The 27,556-nt window shown below is 53.6% G+C and overlaps 2 protein-coding genes across 2 annotated transcripts; one reads left to right on the top strand and one right to left on the bottom strand.

The window, feature by feature from the left end:
• Positions 1-1,009: 1,009 nt before the first annotated feature.
• On the bottom strand, positions 1,010-12,216 carry TARS3 (threonyl-tRNA synthetase 3). Its single transcript, XM_084869173.1, has 13 exons — positions 11,822-12,216; positions 10,495-10,563; positions 9,750-9,896; positions 8,953-9,051; positions 5,762-5,928; positions 4,877-5,039; positions 4,326-4,463; positions 4,126-4,203; positions 3,946-4,046; positions 2,791-2,895; positions 1,967-2,039; positions 1,475-1,589; positions 1,010-1,261 (listed from the first exon to the last, which is right to left on the bottom strand). The coding sequence occupies exons 1-13, from the start codon at positions 12,083-12,085 to the stop codon at positions 1,113-1,115; spliced, it is 1,668 nt and encodes a 555-aa protein (XP_084725299.1). The 5' UTR covers positions 12,086-12,216; the 3' UTR covers positions 1,010-1,112.
• A 6,869-nt stretch (positions 12,217-19,085) lies between these two features.
• Positions 19,086-26,005, top strand: LOC311614295 (uncharacterized protein; the record flags this gene model as incomplete). The annotated part of the gene is made up of 3 exons (XM_084868981.1): positions 19,086-19,258; positions 21,483-21,609; positions 25,877-26,005. 3 exons carry the CDS (start codon positions 19,086-19,088, stop codon positions 26,003-26,005), a joined length of 429 nt encoding a protein of 142 aa, XP_084725107.1.
• Positions 26,006-27,556: the final 1,551 nt, after the last annotated feature.

The following is a 27,556-nucleotide window of genomic DNA, read 5'->3' as shown; positions in this document are numbered from 1 at the left end:
ATGTTTAGACAGAGCCGCCATGTGCTAGGTACTGTGCGGCAGGGTTTTTTTTTATGTGCGTGTTTTATTGATTTTTTTTACAGAGAGGAGGAAAAGGGGTAGAGAGCTAGAAACATCGATGAGAAGGAAACATCCATCAGCTGCCTCCTGCACACCCCCCACTGGGGATGTGCCCTCAACAAGGTACATGCCCTTGACCAGAATCGAACCTGGGACCCTTCAGTCCGCAGGCCGATGCTCTATCCACTGAGCCACACCGGTGTCGGCTGTGCGACAGTTTGGATGGCTTTCCATTTCAAGGCCTAGTTTGCAGATGAAGAAACTGTAGCCCAAACTGAGGCTCTCGGCTGTGCCAGGTGGCCCCCGATCCTGGGGCCTGGCCCAGCCTGTACCCAGCTGGCATCTCTCTGCAGCTGCTGTGGGTTCAAGATACTTGTTAAGTCCAGACGTTCCTTTAGGACTGGAAGAGGCCGGATTCCAGGCCTCTCAGGTACCGGGACAGGAGCCCTGGATGTCAGATGAGGGTCCAAAGTCTGGGTCCCTCCCTGGAGGCCAGCCCTGGGGAGGGGAGACAGCCCCCTGGCATCCTGTGTGCTCAGGTGGCAAACAGATTTCAAAATACTGAACCTGAGACCTTTGTCAATAACCCAAAGTTCGGATTAGCTTCTCTGTGGTTGTTGGTTAATTAAAACAAATGAGAACATACTGTTACTAGAAAATAAGATTTTCTGCCATAGTCTAAAGAGCTTGCAGACTTTTATTTAAAACCTATATTCTGAAAATCACAAATCTTAGCAACACCACCTCATAATCCTCATTTCCTGGTATGTTCCTTTTTTTTCAATCAATAACATTTTCCCATATAAGTCTCTCGAGACATTTAGGAAATTAGAAATTTCCCCAGGCTTCTTCTCAGACACAAGAGTGAATTAAACTTCGGACATATATCGGCTACTCATTCGTTGTCTCCTCTGCCGCCCCCAGCAGAGGAACCGACAGTGCCCCAAAGTTCTCAGAAGTTCTAACTTTATTGAAGAAAAATGCATTTTTTTGGGGGGGAGGCGGGTGTCAAAACAAGGTTACACAGAAGGAAGAGAGAGCAAGGAAGGGCTTCAGAACTCCTCCTCGGCATTTAGTGTACGCGATTTCTTGAGATTCTTCAATTTATCGATGGCAGAAGCGACTGACATCTCTCCGGGAACTCTGTTGTCCCTTGTTCGAACGTTGACAGCACTGTTTGCTTTTTCCTTTTCTCCAACCACTGCGGAGAAGAAGGGAAATAGCATCGTAAATCAACCATTTGCAGAAGATCGAGCGAGCAATCACATGACCGGTGTCTTGAGTTTTTTCTTCAGTATAGAATTAAAGTGCTAAACACACACACACACACACACACACACACAAAAAAAAAAAAAAAAAAAACCCAACAAAAATCACACAAGCATTTAGGAGAACAGATGCAACTTTAAATTACCGAAAATAAAATTATACTGAGCCAGCTGGGCGTTTTGGATTTTCTTATTCAGTGTACAGCTATGATCTAAATCGACGTCAGCCATGAATCCTTCTTCAAAAAACGTGCTGGAGACCTACAAGAATAGAAAAGGCTCCGTTATTGTGTCGGCCTGAGGACTGAAGGGTCCCAGGTTTGATTCCGGTTAAGGAGATATGCTTGGGTTGTGGGCTCAACCTCCAGTGGGGGGCATGCAGGAGGCAGGCTATCTATCAGTCATTCTCTCTCATCATGGATGTTCCTCTCTCTCTCTCTCTCTCCCTTTCCCTTCCACTCTGAAATCAATAAAAATATATTAACAACCAAAGTCTTTGTTGCACACCCCCTACTGGGGATGTGCCCGCATCCAAGGTGCATGCCCTTGACCAGGATTGAACCCGGGACCCCTCAGTCCGCAGGCTGATGCTCTATCCACTGAGCCAAACTGGTTAGGGCAAGTGCATCTGATTTTACCTGAAGTGCGTACTTGTCACAAGTCGGCCCCACGGGGATGACCATCACCTGACGAGGAGATAGCCAGAAAGGCCTGAGAAATAGGAAATACGTGTCTTTTCAGAATGACCATTTGTTACATGATTAAAAATAACCAAAGATTTTTTTTAGGAGATTTCTCACTCAATAGTTTTTAAAAAATACTTGATTTCAGAGAAGGGAGAGGAATTGAGAGAGAGAAACATCCATGAGGAGAGAGAATCAGTCTGCAGGCTGACGCTGTATCCACTGAGCCACACCAGCCAGGGCTCATCATTGATGTTTCTCTCCCTCCCTCCCCCTCCTCTCTAATCAAATATAAATATATATATATCACACTTTCGCTCCCTCACTGCGCCCCTCAGCGGGGCCGGGCTTGGGGAGCAGCCTCTTTGGGTGCCAACGTGCTTGCTGTTCAGGGCCCTTTGTGCTGCAGGGCTTCCTCCCAAGTCAGTGGTCACAGGGCCCCCCACGAGGCCAACACCTGGGGGTGAAGGGGGGATGGCAGGAGGGGGTGCCCCCCTGGGAGTGTGGGCCTTGGGATTCCCAGATTCCAGCTTCCCAAGGCCTGAAACGGCGAGGAGATGACTGTATAGCGCTACTGAGTTCCCCCAAAGGCCAATGAGACGGCTTCCTGTCACCAGCCCGTCTCTTCTGGCTCGGCAGAGTACCGGGAGTTTTTCACTCGTCGAGGGGATGCTGGCTGATGGTGAGACAGGAGCCACTCGTGTTCCTCCACGGCAGCTTTCTCTCCAGACGTGGCTTCTGAGGAGTCACGGCCGCGTCCCCTCTCCCAGGTCACTCACCACTTCCCCCCGCAGCGCTCCGCCAGGAGGGCGGCCATCCTCTCCACGGAGCCCAGGACGGCCCGGTGAATGATCACAGGGCTCCTCTTGTCGTCCCCGTCCTTACTGGGAAGGGAAAACCACACACTTCAGGGCTCTGTTTTTTAAAAACATATTTCTTATTGATTTCAGAAAAGGAGGGGGGGAGGGAGGGAGGGAGAGAAACATCGATGATGAGAATCATTGATTGGCTGCTTCCTGCGTGCGCCCTAGTAGGGGTCAAGCCCGCAACCCGGGCGTGTGCTCTGACTGGGAACCTAACCATGATCTCCTGGTTCATAGATGGATGCTCAACCACTGGGCCACACCGGCTGAGCCTGGCTGAGTGTTGATAAAAGTACAATGGCAAAGTCAATGGAGAAAGGACGCTCTCTCCGACCAGTGATGCTAGGATAATTAGACACCGAGACGCAACCAGTGAACTCTGACCTAAACTTTCACATCTCAGAGTCTAAGACTTAGACAAAAATTGGACTCCAAGTGGACTGTAGACCTAAGTGTAAAAGTCAACACTCGGAAACGTAGGGGAAATCTTCATTGCCTGTGCTTAGGCAAAGAGTGTGCAGATGTGATGCCAAAGACATGGTCCATAAGAGAAAAACCCCATCACTTAGACATCAGTGAAATACAAAACCTAAAACGAAAGGGAACGTCAAGACACTGTAGAAGAAGAAGAAGAAGAAGAAGAAGAAGAAGAAGAAGAAGAAGAAGCAGCAGCAGCAGGAGAAGCAGCAGGAGAAGCAGCAGCAGCCCAGCCCGCGTGGCTTAATGGCTGAGTATCCATCTTTGAAGCAGGAGGTCAGGGTTCGATTCCTGGTCAGGGCACATGCCCGGGTGGCAGGCTTGATCCCCAGTCAGGGGCCTACAGGAGGCAGCCAATCAATGATTCTGTTATCATGGATGTTTCTCTCCCTCTCCCTTCTTCTCCCAAATCAATAACAATATATTTCTTTTTCTTTTTTTTTTTTAAAGAAGCTACAGCTTAGGAGAAAATACTACCAAATCCCATACACACCCGAGGGCTTACATGTAGACTATATAAAGAGCTCTCGACACGCAACAGTGCCACGTGGCCAGGATGTAGCACCGCACTGATGCCCACATCCGCTCACGCACCTGACGTAGGTGAGGCGAAACCTCCTCGGGAGCTGGAAGTCCAGCTGGATGGTCCCACACTGGTGGGACCTGCCCCGGGCGTCCTCGATGCTGACGTCAATCTGCAGAGCCAGTGAGGGCTGCTCAGACACGGATCCCGCTTCTCTGTTCCCCTGACCTTCCACAAGGAGGTCCGCTTACCTTAGGGCCATAGAACGCTCCATCTCCTGGGCTCAGCTTCCACGGTTTTCCAAAGTCCGTCAGGCTCTTCTGCAGTTGCTGTGAAGGAAAAGAGAGATGAGAGCGTGCCTGGCTGGCGCGACATCGACCTATGAGCCCTCCGCACCCGGTGACCGCAGCCACGCTGGCGTTCCCCGAGTCCGCACCCCGTCCCCACCCACCTTCTCAGCCTCATCCCACAGCGCCAGCTCGCCCAGGAAGTGTTCCGGCCGCGTTGACAGGTTTAGTTGAAAGGAGAAGCCGAACGTGGAGTAGACAGACTGCAAGAACTGCAGACACCCCCGGATCTCCTCTTCAATCTGAAAAGAGGGCAAAGGAAACGTTTTATTAAAATAAATAAATAAATAAATAAATAAATAAATTTAAATATCATTTTATTGACTTCAGCCCTAACTGGTGTGGCTCAGTGGATAGAGCATCGGCCTCCAGACTGACAGGAACTGGGTTTCAATTCCAGTCAAGAGCTCGACCTCTGTTTGGGGTCGTGCAGAAGGCTGCTGATCTGTGACTCTCTCACTGATGTCTCTCTCTCTCTCTCTCTCCCTCTCTGATGTAAAATATACATACAATTAAAAGAGATTACTGATCTGTGACCCCGATTGGAGAATCACAGACTGTGATGCTGAAGGAGACCTCAGAGACGAGGCTGAACTCTGCAGTTCACAGAGGCCCTGAGGGACTGAGGTGCTGCGGGCGCGGGCGCCCCGCCCACCTGCTCCTCGGTGCAGAAGATGTGGGCGTCGTCCTGCTGGAAGCGCCGCACCCGGGTCAGGCCACTCAGGGCTCCCGGCGGCTCGTTCCTGTGAAGAACCCCGAAGTCGGCAAACCGCACGGGCATCTCCCTCCAGGACCGCGGGCGGTGGGCAAACATGAGGCTGGAAGAGAGGCGGGGAGAGGGCTAAGCGATGAGAGAAACCATAACAAGTTATGATGACGCCTCCAGACGGGTCCCTCTTTATTCTGGTCCTTAGGTCACCAGCGTTAGAGAAATTTCTTCTCCTGCGAGTTACCGCACCTTGGATTTGCATGGCTCCGGCGCCCCACGGACCTGTCTGCCCTCTCTCCCAGAATGCACCTCTCCCACAACGCAGCCTCCTGGGAATTCCCACTCACTGTTTACCACTCATTCCAAAGGCCACGTTTTTTCTTTTAAAGAATAGTTTATTGCCTGGCTGGTGTGGCTCAGTGATTGAGCATCAACCTACAAACCAGGAGGTCACAGTTTGATTCCCGGTCAGGGCACATGTGTGGGTTGCAGATTTCCAGTGTGAGGCGTGCAGGAGGCAGCAGATCCACGATTCTCTCTCCTCACTGATGTTTATATCTCTTTCTCCCTCTCTCTTCCTCTTTAAAATCAATAAGAAAAAATTTTTCCCCCCAAAAAAGACTAGTTTATTGATATTTAGAGAGTGGAGAAGGGAGAAGGAGAGAAACACCAATGTGAGAGCGAAATATCCATCGGCTGCCTACTGCATGCCCCCTACTGGGGATCGAACCCACAATCCGGGCGTGTGCCCTGACCAGGAATGGAACCGTGACCTCTCGGTGCACAGACGACGCCCGGCCCCCCGAGCCACACCGGCCGGTGACTACTCACCAGTGCGCCGGGCAGTTCATGGGCTTGAGGGCGAACGTGTCCTTGTCCACGTCGAAGGCGAACATGCTCTGGCCGCACAGCTGCCAGTGGCCCGAGGCCGCCCAGAGCCTGCTGCTGAGCACGTTGGGGGAGAGCACCTCCAGGAAGCCCCGGCGGCGGCACTCCTCCTGCGGGGAAGGCCGGGGAGGGGAGGTCAGCGCCGCGGGGCCCTGCCGTGGGCCCGTGTGCTCAGGGTCACCGCGTCCTGGGGGGACGGGCCCTCAGCAGGGCGTGGTCCCTTCGGGGTCGGGAACGGGGGGGGGGGGTGCACACGCCTGTGTTTCACGTCGGGTACGTGTGTTTTACCATATGGGACGGCGCACGATGCTTTAAGTCTTTGGGATGCTACACAGAGCGCGTTCGTTTATAAAAGCATGAACCTCCCAGGCCAGCGGGAAAGGAGCGGAGGTGAAAGCTCACCTTTAGGATCAGGAAGGCAGGGCAGGGAGGATCTGGAAGCAGCCGCTCCAGCTGACAGAGGCCTCTAGGACCCACAGTTATTATTATTATTATTATTATTATTATTATTATTATCGTTGAGATTTTTACAAAAGTTATTTTTACAGAGAGAGGAAGGGAGAGGGAGAGAGGGATAGAAACACAGAGAAGAGGAAAACATCAATAGGCTGCCTCCTGCACGCCCCACACTGGGGATCGAGCCTGGAACGCGGGCACGTGCCCCGACCGGGAATTGAACCGCGGCCTCCCGGTTCATAGGTCGATGCTCAACCCCTGAGCCACGCCGGCCGGGCCGTGGGACCCACATGTTTACGGCAGCGGTTCTGTCTCCTCTCGAAAGCAGCACTGCCGTTCCGGTACCCCACACCACGCCTGTGCTCTCTCTCTCGGGACGCCTTTAGAGTATTTTCTTTCTCTCTCGGTAATGCTTTCACACGCAAACCCCGGCACCAGACCTGCCTCTGCGGGGAGCGGGCGCCATCCCTTGCCCGCGTGGGGCCCCCGATGCTACGGAGCCCGCAGACAGAGCACGGCCGGCTCTCTGGGCAGGATGCCGCCCCGGTTCCCGGGACACTGGCACACAGCGGAGTGCGAAGACCACGTCGGGGGTGCCGTCCTTATCCCACAGCGGCCAGCGGAGAACCCCAGGGACCCAGCAAAGACAGGCCCGCTGGGAACCGGGTCCCCGGGGGAAGATGGAGGCGCCCGCTGTCCGGGTGGATGGTATCCCTGCCCCCGAGAAGCTAGCGGAGCGCAGAACGCGAACCGATCGGAAAACGGCTTTATCGAGGTGGTCAGTTCAGAGGAGGTCACTGGACTGGGTCTTAATCCAATGGGACAGGCTTCCTCATAAAAAGAGGAGGTTTGGAGAGAGAGAGAGAGAGAGAGAAAGAAACACATGAAGAGGAAGATGACGCGAAGATACGCAGAGAGGACACCAGGAAAAGGCAGGAGACTGGAGGGAGGCACTGACCCGCCAGGGAAGCCCAGTGTGACGGACACGCCAGCCCTGGCTGGGGAAGGCAGGGAGGACCGGCTCCCCGCGGGCCTCAGAGGGAGCACGGCTCTGCCCGCGCTCGGATTTCATGCTGCCGGCCTCGGGAACAGGGAAAGGACACATTCCTGCTGCAGGCCACCCGTGTGTGTGTGTGTGTGTGTGTGTGTGTGTGTGTGTGTGTTTAGTGAATATATTTTTATTGATGTCAGAGAAGAAGGGAGAGTGAAAGAAAGACAGAAACACTGAGGAGAGAGAATCATGGATCAGCTGCCTCCTGCACGCCCCCTACTGGGGATGGAGCCTGCAGCCCGGGCCTGTGCCCTGACTGGGAACCCAACCGTGACCTCCTGGCTCCTAGGTCGGCGCTCCGCCGCTGAGCCACGCCGGCCGGGCCGGTTTTGCAGCTTTCTGTGTGTGCTGCAGGCCCAGGCACCCCCTCGGCTATGTCTGGCCCCCCGTGCCCACCCCAACATCCGGGGCGCAGGCCCCCCCCCAGCACCCTTACCTTGGCAAGTGAGGCCTGGGGCTGTGTCTAAAGGGCTGCGCACCCTGCGCCTCACACAGGGAGGCCTGGGGCCGCCCCCGCCAGGTCTGTGTCGCATCTACGAGAGACAAGAGACCCTGTGAGGCCCCCCGGAGGCCCCGCCTCCTCTCGGCGCGCCCCTCCCGCGGCCTGCGGAGTCCGAGGTGCCGGGCCTGGATGCCTTTCCAGCAAAGACGGCGCAGTGAGGTCAGCGGTCAGGATGGGCCTTGCCCCCCGCTGGCTCCTCTGATCACAGTCAGCGACTCCTCAAGCCTCGCCGCCCTGCCCTCTGATGGCCTCCTACGGCCTCACGGGGCCGCCGGCCGCTGGGCAGGACGCGCAGCCCGGATGAGAGCCCCGCGGGGCAGCGTCCTGGGCGCAGCGCGAGGAGAGGGGACAGAACGAGAAGAGTGAGCCACACAGAACCACCGCACACGCCCGTGCTCTGTCCCCGGGAAGTTGTTCTTTTTTTTAAAAAAAAAAATATATATATTTTTACTGGTTTCAGAGAGGAAGGGAGATGGAGAAGGAGAGAGAGAGAGAGAGAGAGACATCAATGATGAGAGAGAACCATGGAGCAGCTGCCTCCTGCACGCCCCACACTGGGGATGGAGCCGGCAACCCGGGCCTGAGCCCTGACCGGGATAAGAACCGTGACCTCCTGGTTCCTAGGTGGATGCTCAGCCCCTGAGCCACGCCGGCCCGGCTCCTCAGGAAGCCCCTGGAGAAAGTGCCTGGCGAATCCCAATGAGAGGGATAAGCGAGGAGGAGGAAGACGGACAGGGGGAGAGGAGCGTGAGCACAGGACGGCGACAGGAAGGAGCCTTAGACGGCACCGCTCTGAGCGAGAAGACGCGAAGGACAGAGTCACCGAGGCCCCCACCCCGGGCCATCAGAGTGCGCCCCAAGGGCCGTCGGGTCCTGACGGACAGCAGAGGGCGGGCCAGGGGCGGGCACCCGCACAGGGCGTGGCCCTTGGCGCTGGTCCACGGGGACAGAGACGGAGAGCGCGGGAGGGACGTCACCCCGCAGTCCGCGGGGTCGCCTGCAGCAGCAGCCGCAGCACGCGGTCCCGCCCGTGACGGACGCCGGCCCACGCGTGTGCCCGGCGGCCGAGCACCTTCCAGAGCTCTTTCCCTCTTTGCCCCGGGGCCGCCCCGTCTCCCCACTCACGCGGATGAAGCCCAGCAGCGTGTGGTAGATGGAGGCTCCCCGCGGGAGGAAGAAGCAGCTCCCGGGGCTCAGGTCGTGGAAGAAGAAAAGCTCCTGGTCCTGCAACGACACCGTGACACATAACACGTGCTGACACATAACATGTGCTGACACATAACGTGTGCTGACACATAACACGTGCCGACACATAACACGTGCTGACACAACATGTGCTGACACATAACGTGTGCAGGACCCCCGTTCCCATCCCCCAGCCACGGCACCCACTGTCCCTCGGGACTTCCACCCAGCGGCACCCGGGAAGCGACACTGTGGATGGACGGTCTCGCTACCCTTCGAGCGGTAGCTTCTGCTCCGCCTTCTATTTCCTGCTGACGTTCTCACTTGGCATCTCGGGGGACGGATGCCATGGGGAGAAAACACGGCGAAAAGACCAGAATTTAGCCGAAACCGGTTTGGCTCAGTGGTTGAGCTTCGACCCGTGAATTGGGTTTGATTTCCAGTCAGGGCACGGGCCTGGGTGGCGGGCTCTATACCCAGCAGGGGGCGTGCAGGAGGCAGCCGGTCCATGATTCTCTCTCCTCATTGATGTTTCTCTCTCTCTCTCCCCCCACCCCGCCCCCCACCTCTGAAATCAATAAAATGTTTTTAAAAGATATTTAAGCACCTAGGAGGACAGATGCTACTTTTGGGACACTTTGGTTTTGGGACAGAGTGGCGAGCCGACAAAGGCCTGCTCCATCTCGGGGGGGCGAGGGGGGGGGAGGGAGGAGGGAGGAAAGAGACGCCGGACCCACCTTCCCGATTCTCCTGTGGTCTCGGCTGCCGGCCTCCTCCCGGGCCTCCTCCCGGGCTGCCATCATCTTGCTCTCAGGGAGGGACACCCCGCAGATCTGCTGCAGCGCCTCCCTGGCCGGGCTGTCCTCATGCACCGGGCCTCTGGCCTTTTAAAAGAAAAGCCGGTTTGGCTCAGTGGATAGAGCATCAGCCCATGGACTGCAGGGTCCCAGGTTCGATTCCGGTCAAGGCCGCATACCGCGATTGCAGGCTTGATCCCCAACCCTGGTTGGGTGCAAGTGCAGGAGGCAACCAATCAATGTGTCTCTCATATCGATGCTTTTCTCTCTGTCTGTCTCTCCCCCATCCCTTCCATTCTCTCTAAGAATCAATAGGAAAATGTCCTCAGGTGAAGATTAACCAGAAAAACAAGTAAATTAAGTTAAAGAGTAAGAGTATTCTTTATAAAGGACCCTTGAATTTTTCAGTCAAGCAGAAAACGCTTTTTTTTTACAGGTCAATTCATCATTTCGTAGACCTGAGTTTTCTCGATTTGTTTTGCGACAGGGTTTCTTTCTCATGAATAGGCAATCGATATTCATAAATTGGTTGATGTCCGCAGTCTTGTTAATATGTTTACAATAGTGGGAAAAATAAAACTCGGGGGGGGGGGGGGCGTAAATTACACTAAAAGCAGCACAGGCCCGGCTGGCGTGGCTCGGTGGTTGAGTGCTGACATGAATCGCAGGCAGCATTTTTACTTACCTGGCTGTCAGGCTCCTGTTTCCCCTTGGCATTCTGAATGTCCTCTTTTTGGTTTGGACTAGAAGGAGGCTGGGGAGAGAAAGGTAAACGGTAAACAGCTCATGCCCACGACAAGAAAGAGCAGCAGCCGAAACCGGTTTGGCTCATCGTACTGTGAACTGAAAGGTCCCAGGTTCGATCCCGGTCAGGGGCATGTACGTTGGTTGCCGGCACCTCCCTGGTGGGGGGGGTGCAAGAGGCAGCTGGTCGATGTTTCTCTCTCATTGACGTTTCTAGTCCTCTCCCTTCCTCTCTGTAAAAAAATCAATAAAAAATATTAAAAAAGAAAAGAAAAAAAAGGAAGAGCAGCACATCTGAGACCTGAGGGGGGAGGGGGGACATGCCAGCAAGCAGCAAGTGCCCCCCACCCCTGTTTGGGGGCTCTGGGCTGTCCTGAGCAACCCCTACAGCCCTCAAGGGCCACGTTGTTTTCTGAGGTTTGGTCCTTCCTGTCTGGGAATTCCCCTATATTCTTGCTAAGAACTGGAGATATATTTTAAAATATTTAAGTATATATATACATAAGTATTTGTTGATTTCAGAGAGAGGAAAGGAGAGGGAGATAGAAACATCTTCAATGAGAGAGAATCATGGATCCGCTGTCTCCTGCACGCCCCACACTGAGGATCGACCCCTGACCTCCTGGTTCATGGGTGGATGCTCAACCACGGAGCCACGCCTGCAGGGCTATGTCTATATACTTACTGCATTTTAAACCTAAATACATTTAATTATTTAAAGCCCCCCCTCCCCTAGACTTTAAACAAGTAATGTCACTGGAACACGGTGGTGTGGCTGCCACCAGGGACTCGCAGCCCATTATTTCACCAAGATGGGGACAGGGCCCCTGGTTTTCAAGAACTGTGCCCACTAAACATAGGAAATGTGTGACGTTACAGAAAAGTAATGAATTAAATTCATTGTCCTTCCGTGAATTAAAAGAGTGAAATCCTGCACTAAATAATGATGCTCAGCACACAGACCTCAAGACAACAAAACCCCAACGTGCCCAAGCGAAGACTAGAACTTTCAACACGCCAGCAATTTTTTTTGGGGGGAGGGATCCCCAAGCAAAGGAAACGGCTCTTCTGCTCCTGCAGAATCACGGCGGCAGCGATGGAAGCGGGGCGCTGAGCGGAGTGAGCGTGCACCCCGGCCAGCCCGGCGGCCGCGGGAAGGCAGGGTCCCGGGTCCCGGGAGGGCAGGGCACGCCCGCAGGGACCGGGAAGGACCGGGGAGGAGGCTCAGGGTGCCCCCGGCGGAGGGAGGCCCGCCGCCCGCTACCTGCCTCCTCCTCCCGCGCCGCCCGGCGGCTCCGCTCCTCCGCGAGGCTCAGCCGCAGGCGGGACAGGCGGCGCCGCAGGTCCTGGTTCTCCGCCCGCAGCCGCGCCACCTCCCGCGGGAGGCAGGGCCCCTCGGCCGGGCCGCGGTCGGGCGCGCTCAGCTGCGCGTCCCGCAGGCGCTGGACCTCGGCCCACAGCCAGCGGACGTCCTCCTCCTGCCGCTGCAGCCGCGAAGCCGCCGCCTCGGCCGCCAGCGCCTCGGCCGCCATGGCGCCCGCCTCCCTCAGCGCGGGCGCCGCGCCGTGGCAGCGCGGGGGGACGGGGAGGACGAAGGGGCAGCGGGGACCGGACACCGTGAGGGGCAGGGCGACGGGCGGGCGGGGACCCTGGGAACTGGGGGGCGGGGCCGCGGTTACGTACAGCGCAGGGGCGTGGCCATGGGAACCTAGAAGGCGGAGCCACGCGGAGAGGCGTGGCTGCGGTACGTACAGCGCAGGGGCGGGGTTATACTGGGTGAGGCGGGGTTACAGTTACGTACAGCGCAAAGGCGGGGCTATAGGAACCGGAAAGGCGGGGCTGCCGGTACGCACAGCGTAGGGGCGGAGCCTACATGCACCGGGAAGGCGGGGCTGCCATTACGCACAGCGTAGGGGCGGGGGGTTATGGGAACCGGAAAGGCGGGGCTTCCTTACGTAGACCGCAGAGGCGGAGCCACGTAAACTGGAGAGGCGGGGTTACCGTTACGTAGGGCGAAGGGGCAGGGCTATGGGAGCTAGGGGGCGGGGCGATCGTCAGAGGCGGGGCTGCGGCTACGTACAGCGCAGGGGCGGGGCTATAGGGACTGGGGAGGCGGGGCGCCGGGGAGGGGTGGGACTGAGGTTACGTAGACCGCAGGGGCGGGGCCTGGAGGGCGGTGCGGGGCCCGAATAAGTTCAAGGTGCTTTCAAGGCTCTTCGCTTGTCGCTGGGCGTCCGCTGAACGCAAATGGTCTAAAATCTTGGAAAGGTTAGCATCTCCCTCCCGGGAATGGCTCCTGACTCCGCCCTCCCAAGTTCTGGCTTCCACTAGTCTCTCACCTGGCTTCAAGGCTCGAAATGAGCCAAAGACCTTGTGTGCATGTATGCATTCCCTATAGGCACAGACAATAGGGTGGCGAGGGCCTGGGGTGGGGTGGGACCCGGGTGGAGGGGAGCTATGAGGGGAAAAAGAGGGACATCTGTAATACAACAATAAAGATTAAAATTAAAAAAAAAAAAAAAAAAAAAAGTGGCCACTGAGCCCTGGCGGGTTCGTAGACTGAAGGGTCCTGGGTCCGATTCCGGTCAAGGGCATGTACCTTGGTTGCAGGCACATCCCCATCTGCAGGCTGACGCTCTGTCCTCTGAGCCAAACCGGTTTTGGCCCTTACTGTGAACGTAAAACTGCTCCAAAGGTCTATTTAAAAAGAGAAAAGAAAAAACAAAAAACAAAAAACGTGGCCTGTAATACTGCAAAAGGCCCACCAGATGGCAGCATTTCCTTCAGAATTTTCGACTCGGCATCCAACTAACTTGATGGCTAACGGGAAGGAAAGCCACCAATTCTGGGACCGCTGGTCCAGTCTTCCGTGAGGCTCCAAGTGCTGCCCAATATAAGGTATATTGCCCCAGCCCAGCCCTGGGCGTGTACTTTACCAGTAAATGGATATTTTAAACATAAGTGTATGCCCTGGCCCCGTGGTTGGCAAACTGCGGCTCTCGAGCCACCTGCGGCTCTTGGGGCCTTGCGTGTGGCTCTTCCACAAAAATACCACGGCCTGGGCGAGTCTACGTTGAAGAAGTGGCATTAGAAGAAGTTTAAGTTTAAAACATGTGGCTCTCCAGAGAAAAGTCAGTCGTTGTGCTGTTGATATTTGGCACTGAGGACAAATGAGTTTGCCGCCCACTGCCCTGGCCGGTTTGAGTGGACAGAGCATGGGCCCCCGGACTGAAGGGTCTCGGGTTTGATGCTGGTTAAGGGCACGTATCACGGTTGCAGGCTCCACCCCCGGCCCCAGTTGGGGCTTGCAGGAGGCAGCCAATCGATGTGTCTCTCTCACATCAATATTTCTCTCTCTCTCTCTTCCCCTCCTTTCACTCTCTCTAAAACTCAATGAAAAAAAATGTCCGGTTTGGCTCAGTGGATAGCGCATCGGCCTTCAGAGCAAAGGGTCCTGGGTTCGACGCTGATCCAGGGCACATGCCTGCCTGGGTTGTGGGCTTGATCCCCAGTCTGGGGCGTGCAGGAGGCAGCTGAGCCATGATTCTCTCTCATCCTTGATGCTTCTGTCTCTCTCTTTCTCTCCCGCTCCTTTTCTCTGTCTAAAATCCAATTTTAAAAACATTTAAAAGAATTTTTTAAAGGCTATACAGCTAAAGGGCAGAGCCAGTACCCAGACCCGGCCGTATGCTCCTTCCACCCACAGACTCCAGGGTCATCGGCTTGCGGACTGGAGGGTCCCAGGTTCGATTCCGGTCAAGGGCATGAACCTTGGTTGCGGGCACATCCCTAATGTGGGGTGTGCAGGAGGCAGCTGATCGATGTTTCTCTCTCATCCATGTTTCTCTCTCCCTCTCCCTTCCTCTCTGTAAAAAAATCAATTAAAAAAAAAAAATATATATATATTAAAATAGAGCCCTCCACTCAGAGCAAAGGGCTGCATGTGGTGCTGGCTCAGTGTTATAATGAAAACTGGGGTGAATCCTTGGCCTCCTTTTGCAGAGGTGGAGAAAGACACCATTTTTCCGTTTGGTTCAGGTAAACCCACACGTCCCGGCTTCGGCTCTGTGTTTTAGGACTGAAAGATGGACCTGGGTTTAACGTCAAAATGTAGCCCCGCCCGGGTTGGCTCAGTGGATAGAGCGTCGGCCTATGGACCAAAGGGTCCCGGGTTCGATTCCGGCCGAGGGCATGTCCCTCGGTTCTAGGCTCCTGCCTGGCTCAGGGCTTAAGCAGAAGGCGGCCTATCAATAATTTTCTCTCATCATGGTTGTTTCTCTCTCTCTCCCCCTCTCCCTTTCGCTCTTAAATCAATAAAAATATATTAAAAAAGAATAGTTGATAAAATAAAAATAACCCAGAAAACCCTGCTCTCACATACAGCCACCCCTGACTGCTGTCATTTGCAGCAACATGAATCCCAAACACACCGCACACACACACACACACACACACACACACACACACACCCAAGCACAGACATCCAAAGGGGACAAATGAATGGCGGGTTGTGCCTGGGGCGGCCAGGCTGGCGGGGCCCGGCATCACAGCATAAAGGGCCTCTGTGTCCGGCGGCTTCCTGGTCAGCTGACTCCGCCGGACACTGGGAGCCGCCGGGCCTTGAACCCGCACCAACCCCTCCCCCCTCTTTGTCTGCAGCGGGCTCCGGGGGAACCAGAGCCATCACGCGGGCACACGCCCTCCGAGCAGCTCTGCCCAGAAGGCAGCAAATGCCGAGCCGGAGACCACGGGCCCTTCTGCAGATTCCACCGGGACGTGTCTGTCTTTCCTTACATCGTTCTTTTCCTTCCAATGTTCCTCTCTCGTCGGTGTTTCTAGTTCTCTATCCCTCTCTCTTTCACTCTGTAAAAAAAAAAAAAAAAAATCAGCCGAGACCGGTTTGGCTCAATGGACAGAGCGTCGGCTTGGGGACTGAAGGGTCCCGGGTTCGATTCCTGTCAAGGGCATGTACCTTGGTTGCGGGCATATCCCCAGTAGGGGGTGTGCAGGAGGCGGCTGATCGATGACTCTCTCTCATCGATGTTTCTAACTCTCTATCTTTCTCCCTTCCTCTCTGTACAAAATCAATAAAATATATTTTAAAAAAATCAATTATATATATATATATATATATATATATATATATATATATTAAAGAGAGAGAAAGAAGGCAGCCTATCAATCTCTGAGTTTCCATACCTAAGACCCTGGTTGTTGAGACTTTTGCATTTCTGAGATTTGACTCACTAGGAAGAGATGCCATCTTTAAATATATATATATTAAATATATTTTATTGATTTTTTACAAAGAGGAAGAGAGAGGAATAGAGAGTTAGAAACATCAATGAGAGAGAAACATCCATCAGCTGCCTCCTGCACGCCCCCCACTGGGGATGTGCCCGCAACCAAGGCACATGCCCTTGACCGGAATCGAACCTGGGACCCTTCAGCCCATGGGCTGATGCTCTATCCCCTGAGCCACACCGGTCAGAACAAGGACTATTTTCAGTTCATGAATAGCCTACATTATTATTTCTCTAATTCTTACTTATACACATCCCCCCGCCCCGCCCCTATATATAGCCTAAGCAGGAAGCAAGTTACAATCCAAACAGAAGAGGGACCTCGCTAATTATATATGTGCTGTTCTTCCTAAATTCAAAGCAACTCACTTCTTTCCATGTTTAAAAAAACACACATGGCACCACCATGAATGTTTTTTTTTTTTTAAGTTCTTTACTGCCTGGTGGGACAAACACATTACCCCCTTCATATATCCTCCAATGTATTTTAAAAAATACATATGTTATTGATTTTTTAAAAAATTTTTTTTACAGAGAGGAAGGGAGAGGGATAGACAGAAACATCGATGAGAGAGAAACATCCATCAGCTGCCTCCTGCACGCCCCCTATGGGGGATGTGCCCGCAACCAAGGTCCATGCCCTTGACCGGAATCAAACCTGAGACCCTTGAGTCTGCAGGCCGACGCTCTATCCACTGAGCCACACCGGTGAGGGCTCCTCCAATGTATTCGAATACAGAAAGCAAACATTCATTCACCGTTGAGAATGTTCGAACCATTAGGATGCCGGCTCCGAGGAGGCAGGAGTCCAAAGTACTGGCTCCACCAAAACACTGCTGTCGAGCCGAAACCGGTGTGGCTCAGTGGATAGAGCGTCGGCCTGGGGACTGAAAGGTCCCGGGTTCGATTCCGGTCAAGGGCATGCACCTTGGTTGCGGGCATATCCCCAGGAGGGGGTGTGCAAGAGGCAGCTGATCGATGACTCTCTCTCATTGATGTTTCTAACTATCTCTCTCCCTTCTTCTCTGTACAAAATCAATAAAATATATTTTAAAAAACACACACAAAAAAAACCCACTGCTGTCAGGAAAATTAGGGGTTGTTGTCTTAATCACATCAGCCTGATTACGACCGTGCGGGGCTCCTGGTGGTGGGTGGAGAGGGCTGTGATTAAGTTCTCCTTATTTTTGTTGGTCCTAGCTTTTCCTTCGTGGTATCTTTTTATAGCCGCCTCCCCCGACTGGTTAAAAAAAAAAAAAAAAAAAAAAAAGCCCAAATTTGGGGTCTGAGACCCCTTCTTAACGAAGGAGCAGCCACAGGAAGAACTGATGGTTCAGCCGTTGATGCTCCCTGTGTTTTTATCATTGTTGTTTTTAAGGTTTTTATTGATGTCAGAGAGGAAGGGAGAGGGGGAGAGAGAGGAACATCCATGAGGAGAGAGAAACTTTAATTGGCTGCCTCCTGATGCTCCCTACTGGGGATCGAGCCCACAACCCGGGCATGTGCCCTTGACCGGGAATAAATGAAGCCGGCTGAGAGTTTGACAAACTTGACAAAGAAATCAGACACTTGCCCTAACCCTGGTGGCCCAGTGCATAGAGCGTCGGCCTGCGGACTGAAGGGTCCCAGGTTCGATTCCGGTCAAGGGCACATGCCTGATCATTGCAGGCTTGATCCCCAGTAGGGGATGTGCAGGAGGCAGCGGATCAATGATTCTCTCTAATCGTTGATGTTTCTATCTCTTTTTCCCTCTCCCTTCCTCTCTGAAATCAATAATGATATATTTTAAAAATAAATAAAAATAAAAGAAGAAATAAGACACTTGAATTCTCCATGTTTGCAACCTGGTAAACCACGGTGTATTCAGTGATTCGTTTTATTTATTTACTTTTCATTTCCCTTGACATTGATAACCATCAATGAAGAGGGTGGGATATGTGGGTACATTTTTTTTTTTTAAAGAGCCCAGCACTCTCTTAGTTTTTCCCGTTGACTAACAAGATAGTTTGGTTTGGTTCATAGTTGCTGTCCCGAGCTACCGGACAAGTCAGGACTGCATGTACTAGTATGTGTGTATGCATTTATGTATATGTGTGTATAGGTGTGTTCATATGTCCATACACATGTGTATTCATATGTGTATACTGTGTACACACACGCAAACATTATATATATGTATACACACATATATATAAATATAATAAAAGCATACTATGCTAATGAGACCAAACAGCTTTCCGGACGTCTTTCCAGATGATCTTCCGGATGGTGCTGTGGCGGGGCCGAGGCTGAGGCAGTGAGGGGCGATCAGGCGGGTGGGCAGGCAGACAGTGGTGAGGGGCCATCACAAAGGCAGGCAGGTGGTTAGGAGCCAGAGGGACACCCAGCTGCCGGTGGGATTGGGCCTGAACCCGCAGCCAGACATCCCCCGAGGGGTCCTGGATTGCAAGAGAGACCAGGCTGGGCTGAGGGGCCCCCCTCCTAGTGGTGCATGAATTTTGTGCCCTGTGCCTCTAGTACATACACATACACATACACACACACGTGTGAAACCTTCCAACTTGCGTGTCTGTTTTCAGCTGAGAGTGGCTGGAGATTTCATGTGTCTATAAATTGCATATACACACATATACACACGTGCCTATAAATTGCACACACATATACATACTGTCTATAAATTACACATACATATACACATGTGTCTATAAATTGCACACACATACACACGTGTCTATAAATTGCACACACATATACACGTGTCTGTGAATTGCATATACACACATATACACATGTGCCTATAAATTGCACACACACATACACACGTGTCTGTAAATTGCACACACATACACATACACATGTGCCTGTGAATTGCATCTACACACATATACACATGTGCCTATAAATTGCATTTACATCCATGTGTACATGCATGCATATGCAGTTCACAGACACACAGAACCTCCAGCCGCGCTGGCTGAGGACGGACACGCAGGTGGGAGGTAGGCGCCGCCCTCCGGCCGGGCAGCCTGTCTTTGCGGGTCTCGGGGGGACCGGGCCGGCGGAGCCCCCCCATCTCCCCGGAGGCGGCGGTGCCAGGTGCCCCGCGGGCGGCGGGGGGGGGACAGGGTGACGCCCGCGGCCACGCACGGCGACGCGGAGCGCCCGCACGCACGGCGGCGGCGGCGGCGGCGGCGGAGACGGGCGGCGGCGGCCGGCTCGGCGGGGCCCTATGCGGCGCCTGGAGGGGCTGTGCCTGCGGCGGCGCCGGCGGCGGCGGGCGGGCCGCGAGCGCGGCCGCGGGGACGGGATGCGGTACCACAAGTACCTGACGGTGCTGCAGATGGCGGTGGGCGTCACGCCGGCCAACCGGGGCAGCCTGCTGCCGCTGCGCCGCCGCCTCTGGTGAGCGCGGGGCGGGCGCGGGGCCGGGGCCGGGGCGCGGGGGGCGCACCGCACCGTCCGCCGCCGGCCCGGGGGGGGGGGGGGCGGGCGACCCCTGCTCAGCGTCCTCCCCGCATCCCCCCCGCGGCCCCGGGGACCCCGGGGGGCGGGAGGGGGCGGGAGGGGGCCCCGGGCACCTCCCCGCGCCAGGCCCAGGCGGCTGGGCACCGGACCGTCCGCTCCCGCATGCGCTCTGCTCCGTTATGTCTCCACCGGAGGGGCGGAGGGAGGGAGGACCGGCGCCCCCAGCTCCTCGGCCCGGGGACAGGTGGACAGGCGGCCGGGCTGGAGGGGCAGGGTCCGGGGGGGCCTCTGCACGCGCCCCAGTTCCCGCTGGACACGGGGATCGCCGCCCCGAGAGCGCGAGGCCCAGGGGGTGGCCAGGCGTGGTGCCCGCAGCGGGGTTTTCTCTCTCGGGTTGCATTGCATGTTGGAGATATGTATATTTTTATTGGTGTCACAGAGGAAGGGAGAGGGAGAGGGACAGACATACCAAGGAGGAGAGAGAATCCTGGGTCTGGCTGCCTCCTGCGCGCCCCGCACCGGGGATCGAGCCCACAGTCCAGGCATGTGCCCTTGACTGGAATCGCACCCGGGACCCTTCAGTCCACCCTTCAATGCTCTGTCCACTGAGGCAAACCAGCCAGGGCAAGCCTCTAGAATTTTTTCATTTTTGTTTTTTGAAAAGAAAGAAAATAAAAGTCCTTGGATACTATCGTATCCAAGTCCTTGCTTGGTTTCTTTAATGAGCGAATTACAGGCAGTTGCACACGTCATCGTAAGCATAGCAACCCAAAGCCGTTTTAATATTTACCTTTTAAGTGAGCTCTTAAGGTTTCCGAAGCCTCATACTCGTAAAGGAAGATTAGCATTTTACTGGCTTCTGCTGAAAGCGTCAGGGTTAGTGTGACCTCAGCTGCTTTGCGTATTTTAAAAAATATATATATTTTATTGATTTTTTACAGGGAGGAAAGGAGAGCAATAGAGCGTTAGAAACATGGATGAGAGAGAAACATCCATCAGCTGCCTCCTGCACGCTCCCCACTGGGGATGTGTTCGCAACCAAGGTACATGCCCTTGACCGGAATCGAACCCCGGACCCTTCAGTCTGCAGGCCGACGCTCTCTCCCCTGAGCCAAACTTTGTGCATGTGTCCCCAGGCTCCTGTGCTCACGCCCTGGCTTGGAATCCCACTCCTCCCCAATTGGTTGAAGGATGCTTCATTCTCTAAAGATGGTCATTGCTGTCCATGCTGATATTTAAAAAGAAACATGTTGTAGGTTTATCAAGTCTTCCTTTTGTTCTTGTATAGCTAACTTATTTTTTACAATCTGGATTATTTTTGCCCAATTCTTTGTTATTCTTTATATATGTGTGTATTTCTATATATAGAAGCCTAAGCGACAGCACAACCGCCCGACCGGTAGCTATGATCACACTGACCACCAGGGGGCAGACGCTCAGTGAAGGAGCTGCCCAGCTGCAGCGATGTGGCAGCTGCGGTTCTCAGGTGACGCACCTGGAACGGGAGAGAAGAGAGCCCAATTCTGGGTCCATCACAAGAGAACCGCCTTCTTGCAATCCGGGACTCCCTCGGGGGATGTCGGAGAGCTGGTTTCCGGCAGATCCCCGAAGGCCAGGCCTAGGATCCCCACTGATGCACAAATCCGTGCACCAGGCCTCTACCGTAGTATATATAAATATAATCAACCTAACTTAAGCATGCTAGTCCAATCTAGCTAATATCACCTACTCATTTAATCAGCCCGATGCAAGCTGGCTTAGCGCATACATTGATGTAAGCAAACTAATCCAATAGAGCTGATCCCACCCACTGATTCCACCCACCAGATCCATCTCGCTAATCCAATTGAAAGCTCGTCTCAGCAAACATGGAAAGCGCGGCTCAGCAAAAAGCCAAGGATTGATCCCTTTGCCGAGTCACGGTATTGATTTTTGCTGAATCATGTTGCCATTTTTTTTTTTTTTTTTTTTGCAGAGTGTGGCTCAGCAGGTAGGGGGCATGCAGGAGGCAGCCGAGGGGTGTTTCCCCTCCCATCCATGTTGCTATCTCTCTCCCTCTCTCTCCTATCTCCTCTCTCTGAAATCAACAGAAACAATTTATAAAAATAGGACTTTAAAAAAATTTTAAAAAATAAAATTAAAACGTTGCCCCTTCCTGCAGGGTGACCCCGTCCTCTGAGAATGGTGCTACCTCCAGTAACAGCCAAGGGAAACCTTCCCTGAGACGCATCAAAGGGCGGCTGCACAGGAGCAGGAGCCTCGACAGCGCCGACTTCTATGAACTGACGGTGAGCAGGTGGTTCCGCGCCCTTCTCCGGTTCCAAAGGACACGAACAGTCTTTGTGTCTCTTTACCAAAAACATTGTTTTCTCATGAAAACACCACAGGCTTGTGTTTGCGTAAGCACGTTTATCAGCCGGCATGCTTTCCGAACTGGTGGCCTTACGGTTCGTTGATAATAGTGAACGGTGGGTTCTGATTCAAACACCGTGGTAAAAACGATGCTTCTTTGGATACCACGGAAACGGAATCACGTTTGACGGAGTCAGTCTGTAATGTGGTATGATATAATCCTATAGAAGGAAAGCCTGATAGGCTACGTGTCCGGTGGTCCGGTCTGCGGTTCCACCCATCAAAGTGTAACATGCTAATGATGTGTTAAGGCCGTTCAACCACTTTCTAAGATGTGCACTGACCACCAGGGGGCAGACGCTCTGACTGGTAGGTTAGCTTGCTGCTGGGGTCCGGCCGATAGGGACTGAGCAAGACGGGGCCGGACAAGGTGGGCCGGAACTGCCCTCCCATGGCTCCTCCCCGGCTGGCCAACCTCCCGCGTCCCTGCCCGGCCCCGATCTGCACCATTGGGGTCGCTAGGCCTGGCCTGCACCCTCTCGCAATCTGGGACCCCTCGGGGGATGTCAGAGAGCCGGTTTGGGCCAGATCCCACAGGCCAGGCCGAGGGACCCAACTGGTGCACGAATTCATGCACCAGGCCTCTAGTGTATAATATAATTCAAACTAATTATAATATAATATAATATAATATAAATCTCAGAAAATGACAAATCCACATATTCGTGTAAGTAGAAACCTAAGTATCTGATAAACCGCAAACACCTTAGTCACGGTTTTGACTTTTTGCTGTCATGCATTTGATTTCTTGCTGAATCATGGTTTTCCTTTTTTTTTTTTTTTTTTTTTGACGAGTCATGCTTTTGACTTAGAAGGTAGTTATTCTGGTATTGTTAGGACAGATGTCAGTGTGCTTAATGATGGTGTTTTCCATTCTAAGTGATTGACGTGAGGGGTCTTATTTTTTTCCAAGCAGAGTGACAGGTTTTCAAATGGATGTGTGATAAATTCATGCATGTTCCCCCCCCCCCCCTAAGAATTGTATTGTCCTAGCCCAGTGGTCGGCAAACTCATTCGTCCACAGAGCCAAATGTCAACAGGACAAGGATTGAAATTTCTTTGGAGAGCCACATTTTTTAAACTTAAACTTCTTCTAACGCCACTTCTTCAACACAGACTCACCCAGGCCGTGGTGTTTTGTGGAAGAGCCACCCTCAAGGGGCCAAAGAGCCTCATGTGGCTCGTGAGCCGCAGTTTGCCGACCACTGTCCTAGTCCGTAAGAGAGCTCAGTGCCATAAAGAGACTGCCAGAACTTTCTTTGCTGTGAGAAGGTTTTATTCTTTAAAAAAATTAAAAAATATATATATTCTTATTGCCCTAGCCAGTTTGGCTCAGTGGATAGAGCATTGGCCTGTGGACTGAAGGGTCCCGGGTTCAATTCTGGCCAGGGGCACATGTCCAGGTTGTGGGCTTGATCCCCAGTGGTGGGCGTGCAGGAGGCAGCCGATCCATGATTCTCTCTTACCAATGATGTTTTTATCTCTCTCTCCCTCTCCCTTCCTCTCTGAAATCAATAAGGAAATATATTTAAAAAATAAAAATATTTTTATTGATTTCAGAGAAAGGAAGGGAGATAGAGAGAGAGAGATAGAAACATCAATGATGAGAGATGATCATGGACCGGCTGCCTCCTGCACGCCCCCCAATGGGGATGGAGCCTGCAACCCGGGCCTGTGACCCAACCAGGAATCCACACGTGACCTCGTTCATAGGTCGACGCTCGACCAGAGAGCCACGCTGGCTGGTCTTTTCCTCTCTCTTTTTTACTCTCCCGGGGAGGCATCATATCATGTTTCATGCAGTCACAGGACGAGAAGAGCCACGACCGCTCCCAAATCTACCGAGCGGATGTCATGGCTCTGACAGTTCTGTCACATTTCTATGCCAGTTGTGGCCTCTCCCTTACCCCCCCGCCCGAATCTCTGAACAACGGAACTCACCCCGGGGTGCCATGCTCAGGGCGATGAGCTGGGGCGGCGTGGGGGTGGGGAGGGACGTGTGGAGGGAATCGGTGACATTGGCCAAGGGCAGTGGGGCGGGCGCGCCGGCCAGAGGAGGCTGCAAATATAGAAATACAGAGATAGAGCTTCCTCCCTGTGCGCTGAATGAGTGCGCTCATGAGCATCGACCTCTGAACCAGGAGGTCACGGTTCGGTTCCCGGTCAGGGCACAAGCCTGGGTTGGGTGACAGGCTCGATTCCCAGTGGGGAGGGAGGGGTGTGTGTGTGTGTGTGTGTGTGTGTGTATGTGTGTGTGTGCAGGAGGCAGCCGGTCCATGATTCTTTCTCATCATGGATGTTTCTGTCCTCCCCCGGCTCCCTTCTTCTCTGAAATCCGTAAAACTATGGGTAAGATAAATAACTGAAGTGGGTCGCCTGTGGCTTTTCAGAGACCATCTTGTATTGTTTCATGTCTTTGCACTCGCTGGCCCGAATGGTCCGAGTTCCAAAGTGTTGACATTGAACAGACGAACCATCTCCGGGAAGTGCAGTAAGTGAGGCGGTGTCTCGGCGTCTGTGTGCAGAGAAGTTCAGGTATATGGCGAGCCTGGGCTGTGGAGGGCTGTGGGACCGATGCCCGAGGGTCCCTGCTGGTGTGAACGAAAGGGTTGTAACTCGTTTGGTGTTTCTGCGGCGTCTGAGCCTTGGAATGAGACATGGAAGTGGCAGAGCATGTTGTGTTTTAGGGAAGCCCACATCTCTTAAGACATATGTTGTTATTGATTTCAGAGAGGAAGAGAGAGGGAGAGAGAGAAACATCCATGATGAGAGAGAATCAGGGATCGGCTGCCTCCTGCACGCCCCCCACTGGGGATGGAGTCCACATCCCGGGCCTGTGCCCTTGACCGGGACCTCCTGGTTCCTAGGTCGACGCTCAACCACGGAGCCACGCCGGCCCGGCTGACTTGGTTATTGTAGACCTAACTAAACCTTCTCCCCGGGCCCAAGGCTGGCTACAGAGCAGGTCAACGGCCACAAGGGGGCAGGACTTCCCAGCCAGTGACGCCGACAGCCTGGCGGGGTGTCCAGTAGGAGGGTCCTTCTGGGTTAGAAAACGTCATTCTTCTTCTTCTTCTTCTTCTTCTTCTTCTTCTTCTTCTTCTTCTTCTTCTTCCTCTTCCTCTTCCTCTTCCTCTTCTTCCTCTTCCTCCTCCTCCTCCTCCTGCTATTCCTCCTCCTCCCCTTTTAAAAATATATTTTATTGACTTTTTACAGAGAGAAAGGGGGAGGGATAGAGTTAGAAACATCGATGGGCCAGAACCGGTGTGGCTCAGTGGATAGAGCGTGGGCCTGCAAACTGAAAGGTCCCAGGTTGGATTCCGGTCAAGGGCATGTCCCTTGGTTGCGGGCACATCCCCAGTAGGGAGTGTGCAAGGGGCAGCTGATCGATGTCTCTCTCATCAATGTTTTTAACTCTCTATCCCTCTCCTTCCTCTCTGTAAAAAATCAATAAAATATATTAAAAAAAAAAAAAAAAAGGAACATCGATGGGAGAGAAACATCCATCAGCTGCCTCCTGCACACCCCACACTGGGGATGTGCCCGCAACCAAGGTACATGGGACCCTTCAGTCCGGAATCGAACCTGGGACCCTTCAGTCCGGTGGGGGGATGTGCAGGAGGCAGCTGATTGATGCTTCTCTCTCACTGATGTTTCTGGCTCTCTATCCCTCTCCCTTCCTCTCTGTAAAAAATCAATAAGATATATTTTATAAATCAAGGGGGAAAACTATCCTCAGATGAGGATTTAAAGCAAAAACAACAAAGCCAGTTTGCAGCCGACATCCGTGACCAGCCAGCTCTGACTGCCCTGAAGAAGGGACATAGGAATTCTTTTCACGTGACGCCCGGAGAGCACACGTGTCTGTCCGTGCTCTCGGCCGCGCCCCGTGTCCGTGCGGTGCCGTGAGTGACGTCCGTGCTATTCTTAAGATCCGGGATGAAAAGCAAAACAATGCCAGGCGAAGCCGCCCCACCCAGCCTTCCTGAACATCCTGCAGCCGGGGACGCGGTGAATCACGGGGCTGGTTCTCCTCCGTGGACCGAGGCTGCTCCTCGGGGACCACGCCGGGGGGCCGGGCTGTCCCTGGGATCCTTCTCGCTCTTTCCACCGCGAAGCCCCACGCCCTCCCCTTCCCGCCAGCCGAGAGCCAGCCCCGCCCCTGGAGACGCGGAGTTCAAAGCCTCCTCGCCCAGACACCCTCCGACCGACCGTCCACCCGGGAACCCGGAGGAGCGCGTCGGCTCCTCAGAGAGAGATCTGACGGCCTGAGTCACAGGAACCGGGGCAGGATCGCTGGCCTGCTAGGCAGGTGCCCGGCGAACGCCCGCCTGCGCCTCCCCTGTTCCGGGCATCCGACCTGGCTTCCAGCCTCGATGGCAGGCGTGTGTTGCAGGCCAGAGGCATTAGCTTTGTCTGAGGGAAGCGGTGCGTGAGGAATGGAGGGGTGGGTGTGGCTCTGGGGCTGAGTGTCCGCCCGTGAGCCTGCGGGCGTCACGGTTCCCGGTCGGGGCCGGGCCCGGGCTGTGGGCTCCATTCCTGGGAGCGCGCGTGCAGGAGGCAGCCGAGCCATGATCCATGTTTCTCTCTCTCTCCCTGTCCCTTCCCCTCTCTCTCCAAGAGATTATATATGTATATCAGCGGCCCGATGAAAGGAATTCATGCCAGAGCAGGCCTTCCTTCCCCCGCTGCCAGCACTGGCTTCTCTCTGGCACCAGGGACCCGGGCTTCCCTCACAGCCCCAGCGTGGTCCGGAAGGTCTTCCGGAAGGATGTCCGGTCTAATTAGCATATTATGCTTTTATTATATATATATACATATATATATGTATACATACACACACACATATAATATATATATATATATATATATATATATATATATATATATATATATTTTTTTTTTTTTAAGAGCTCATGGGTTTGGAGGAAATGAAGCTTGCAAACATCTTCCTCTGGCCGTGGCTTTACAAAAATGTTCAACCAAGACTGTCCAACCTCAGAGGGAAGGCAGGTGGGAAGAATGAACGTGTAGGCACAGATGCATAACCCACGGACACAGACAATGGAGGGGGGAAGGCCTGGGGTGAGGGGCAGGGGCGGGCTAGAAGGGGCCCATGGGGGGGCGGAATGTGAACTAGGTAGTATTTTCCACAATAAAGATTTTTCTTAAAAAATAGCCCTAACTAGTTTGGCTCAGTGGATAGAGCATCGGCCTGCGGACTGAAGGGTCCCAGGTTCAATTCCGGTCAAGGGCATGAACCTTGGTTGTGTGCACATCGCCAGTAGGAGGCATGCAGGAGGCAGCTGATCCAAGCATGTTTCTAACTCTCTCTCCCTCTTCCTTTCCCTTCCTCTCTGGCAAAAAAAATAAAAAAATCAATCAATCAATCAATCAATCAATAAACAATCCAGTACTGATGGACATCACAGTTAATAAAAATAAAAATAAAAATGTTCATCAAATCAAGTGTCCAAAAGAGCCTTGGTCTCTGTGTAGGTTAAGATAAACCAGAAAGTGGCCCTAACTGGTGTGGCTCAGTGGATAGAGCGCCGGCCTGCAGACAGAAGGGTCCCGGGTTCGATTCCAGTCAAGGGCATGCACCTTGGTTGCGGGCACATCCCCAGTGGGGGGCGTGCAGGAGGCGGCTGATGGATGTTTCTCCCTTCCTCTCTGTAAAAAAAAAACAAACAAAAAACAAAAGAAAAACAAGAAAATATATTAAAAAAAAAAAAAAAAGATAAATCAGGAAGTGAAGTGTGGGAAACGGAGACGCCCCCTCTGGGGCTTTTCCGGAGAGATGACATCACAGGGGTATGACCA

Source organism: Pipistrellus hanaki, assembly GCF_964339955.1.
Source record: "Pipistrellus hanaki genome assembly, chromosome: 21".
Taxonomy (NCBI): Eukaryota; Metazoa; Chordata; class Mammalia; order Chiroptera; family Vespertilionidae; genus Pipistrellus; species Pipistrellus hanaki.
This window is presented reverse-complemented; position numbering and strand designations above follow the sequence as displayed.

Excerpts from the sequence above, each read along its gene's own strand:
- TARS3 (XM_084869173.1), bottom strand. The coding sequence starts at position 12,085 with ATGGCGGCCGAGGCGCTGGCGGCCGAGGCGGCGGCTTCGCGGCTGCAG. Across the intron at positions 9,897-10,494 it reads AACAGGAGCCTGACAGCCAG|GCCAGAGGCCCGGTGCATGA; the intron begins GTAAGTAAAAAT and ends TTCTTTTAAAAG. Across the intron at positions 2,896-3,945 it reads TTTCGCCTCACCTACGTCAG|TAAGGACGGGGACGACAAGA; the intron begins GTGCGTGAGCGG and ends TTCCCTTCCCAG.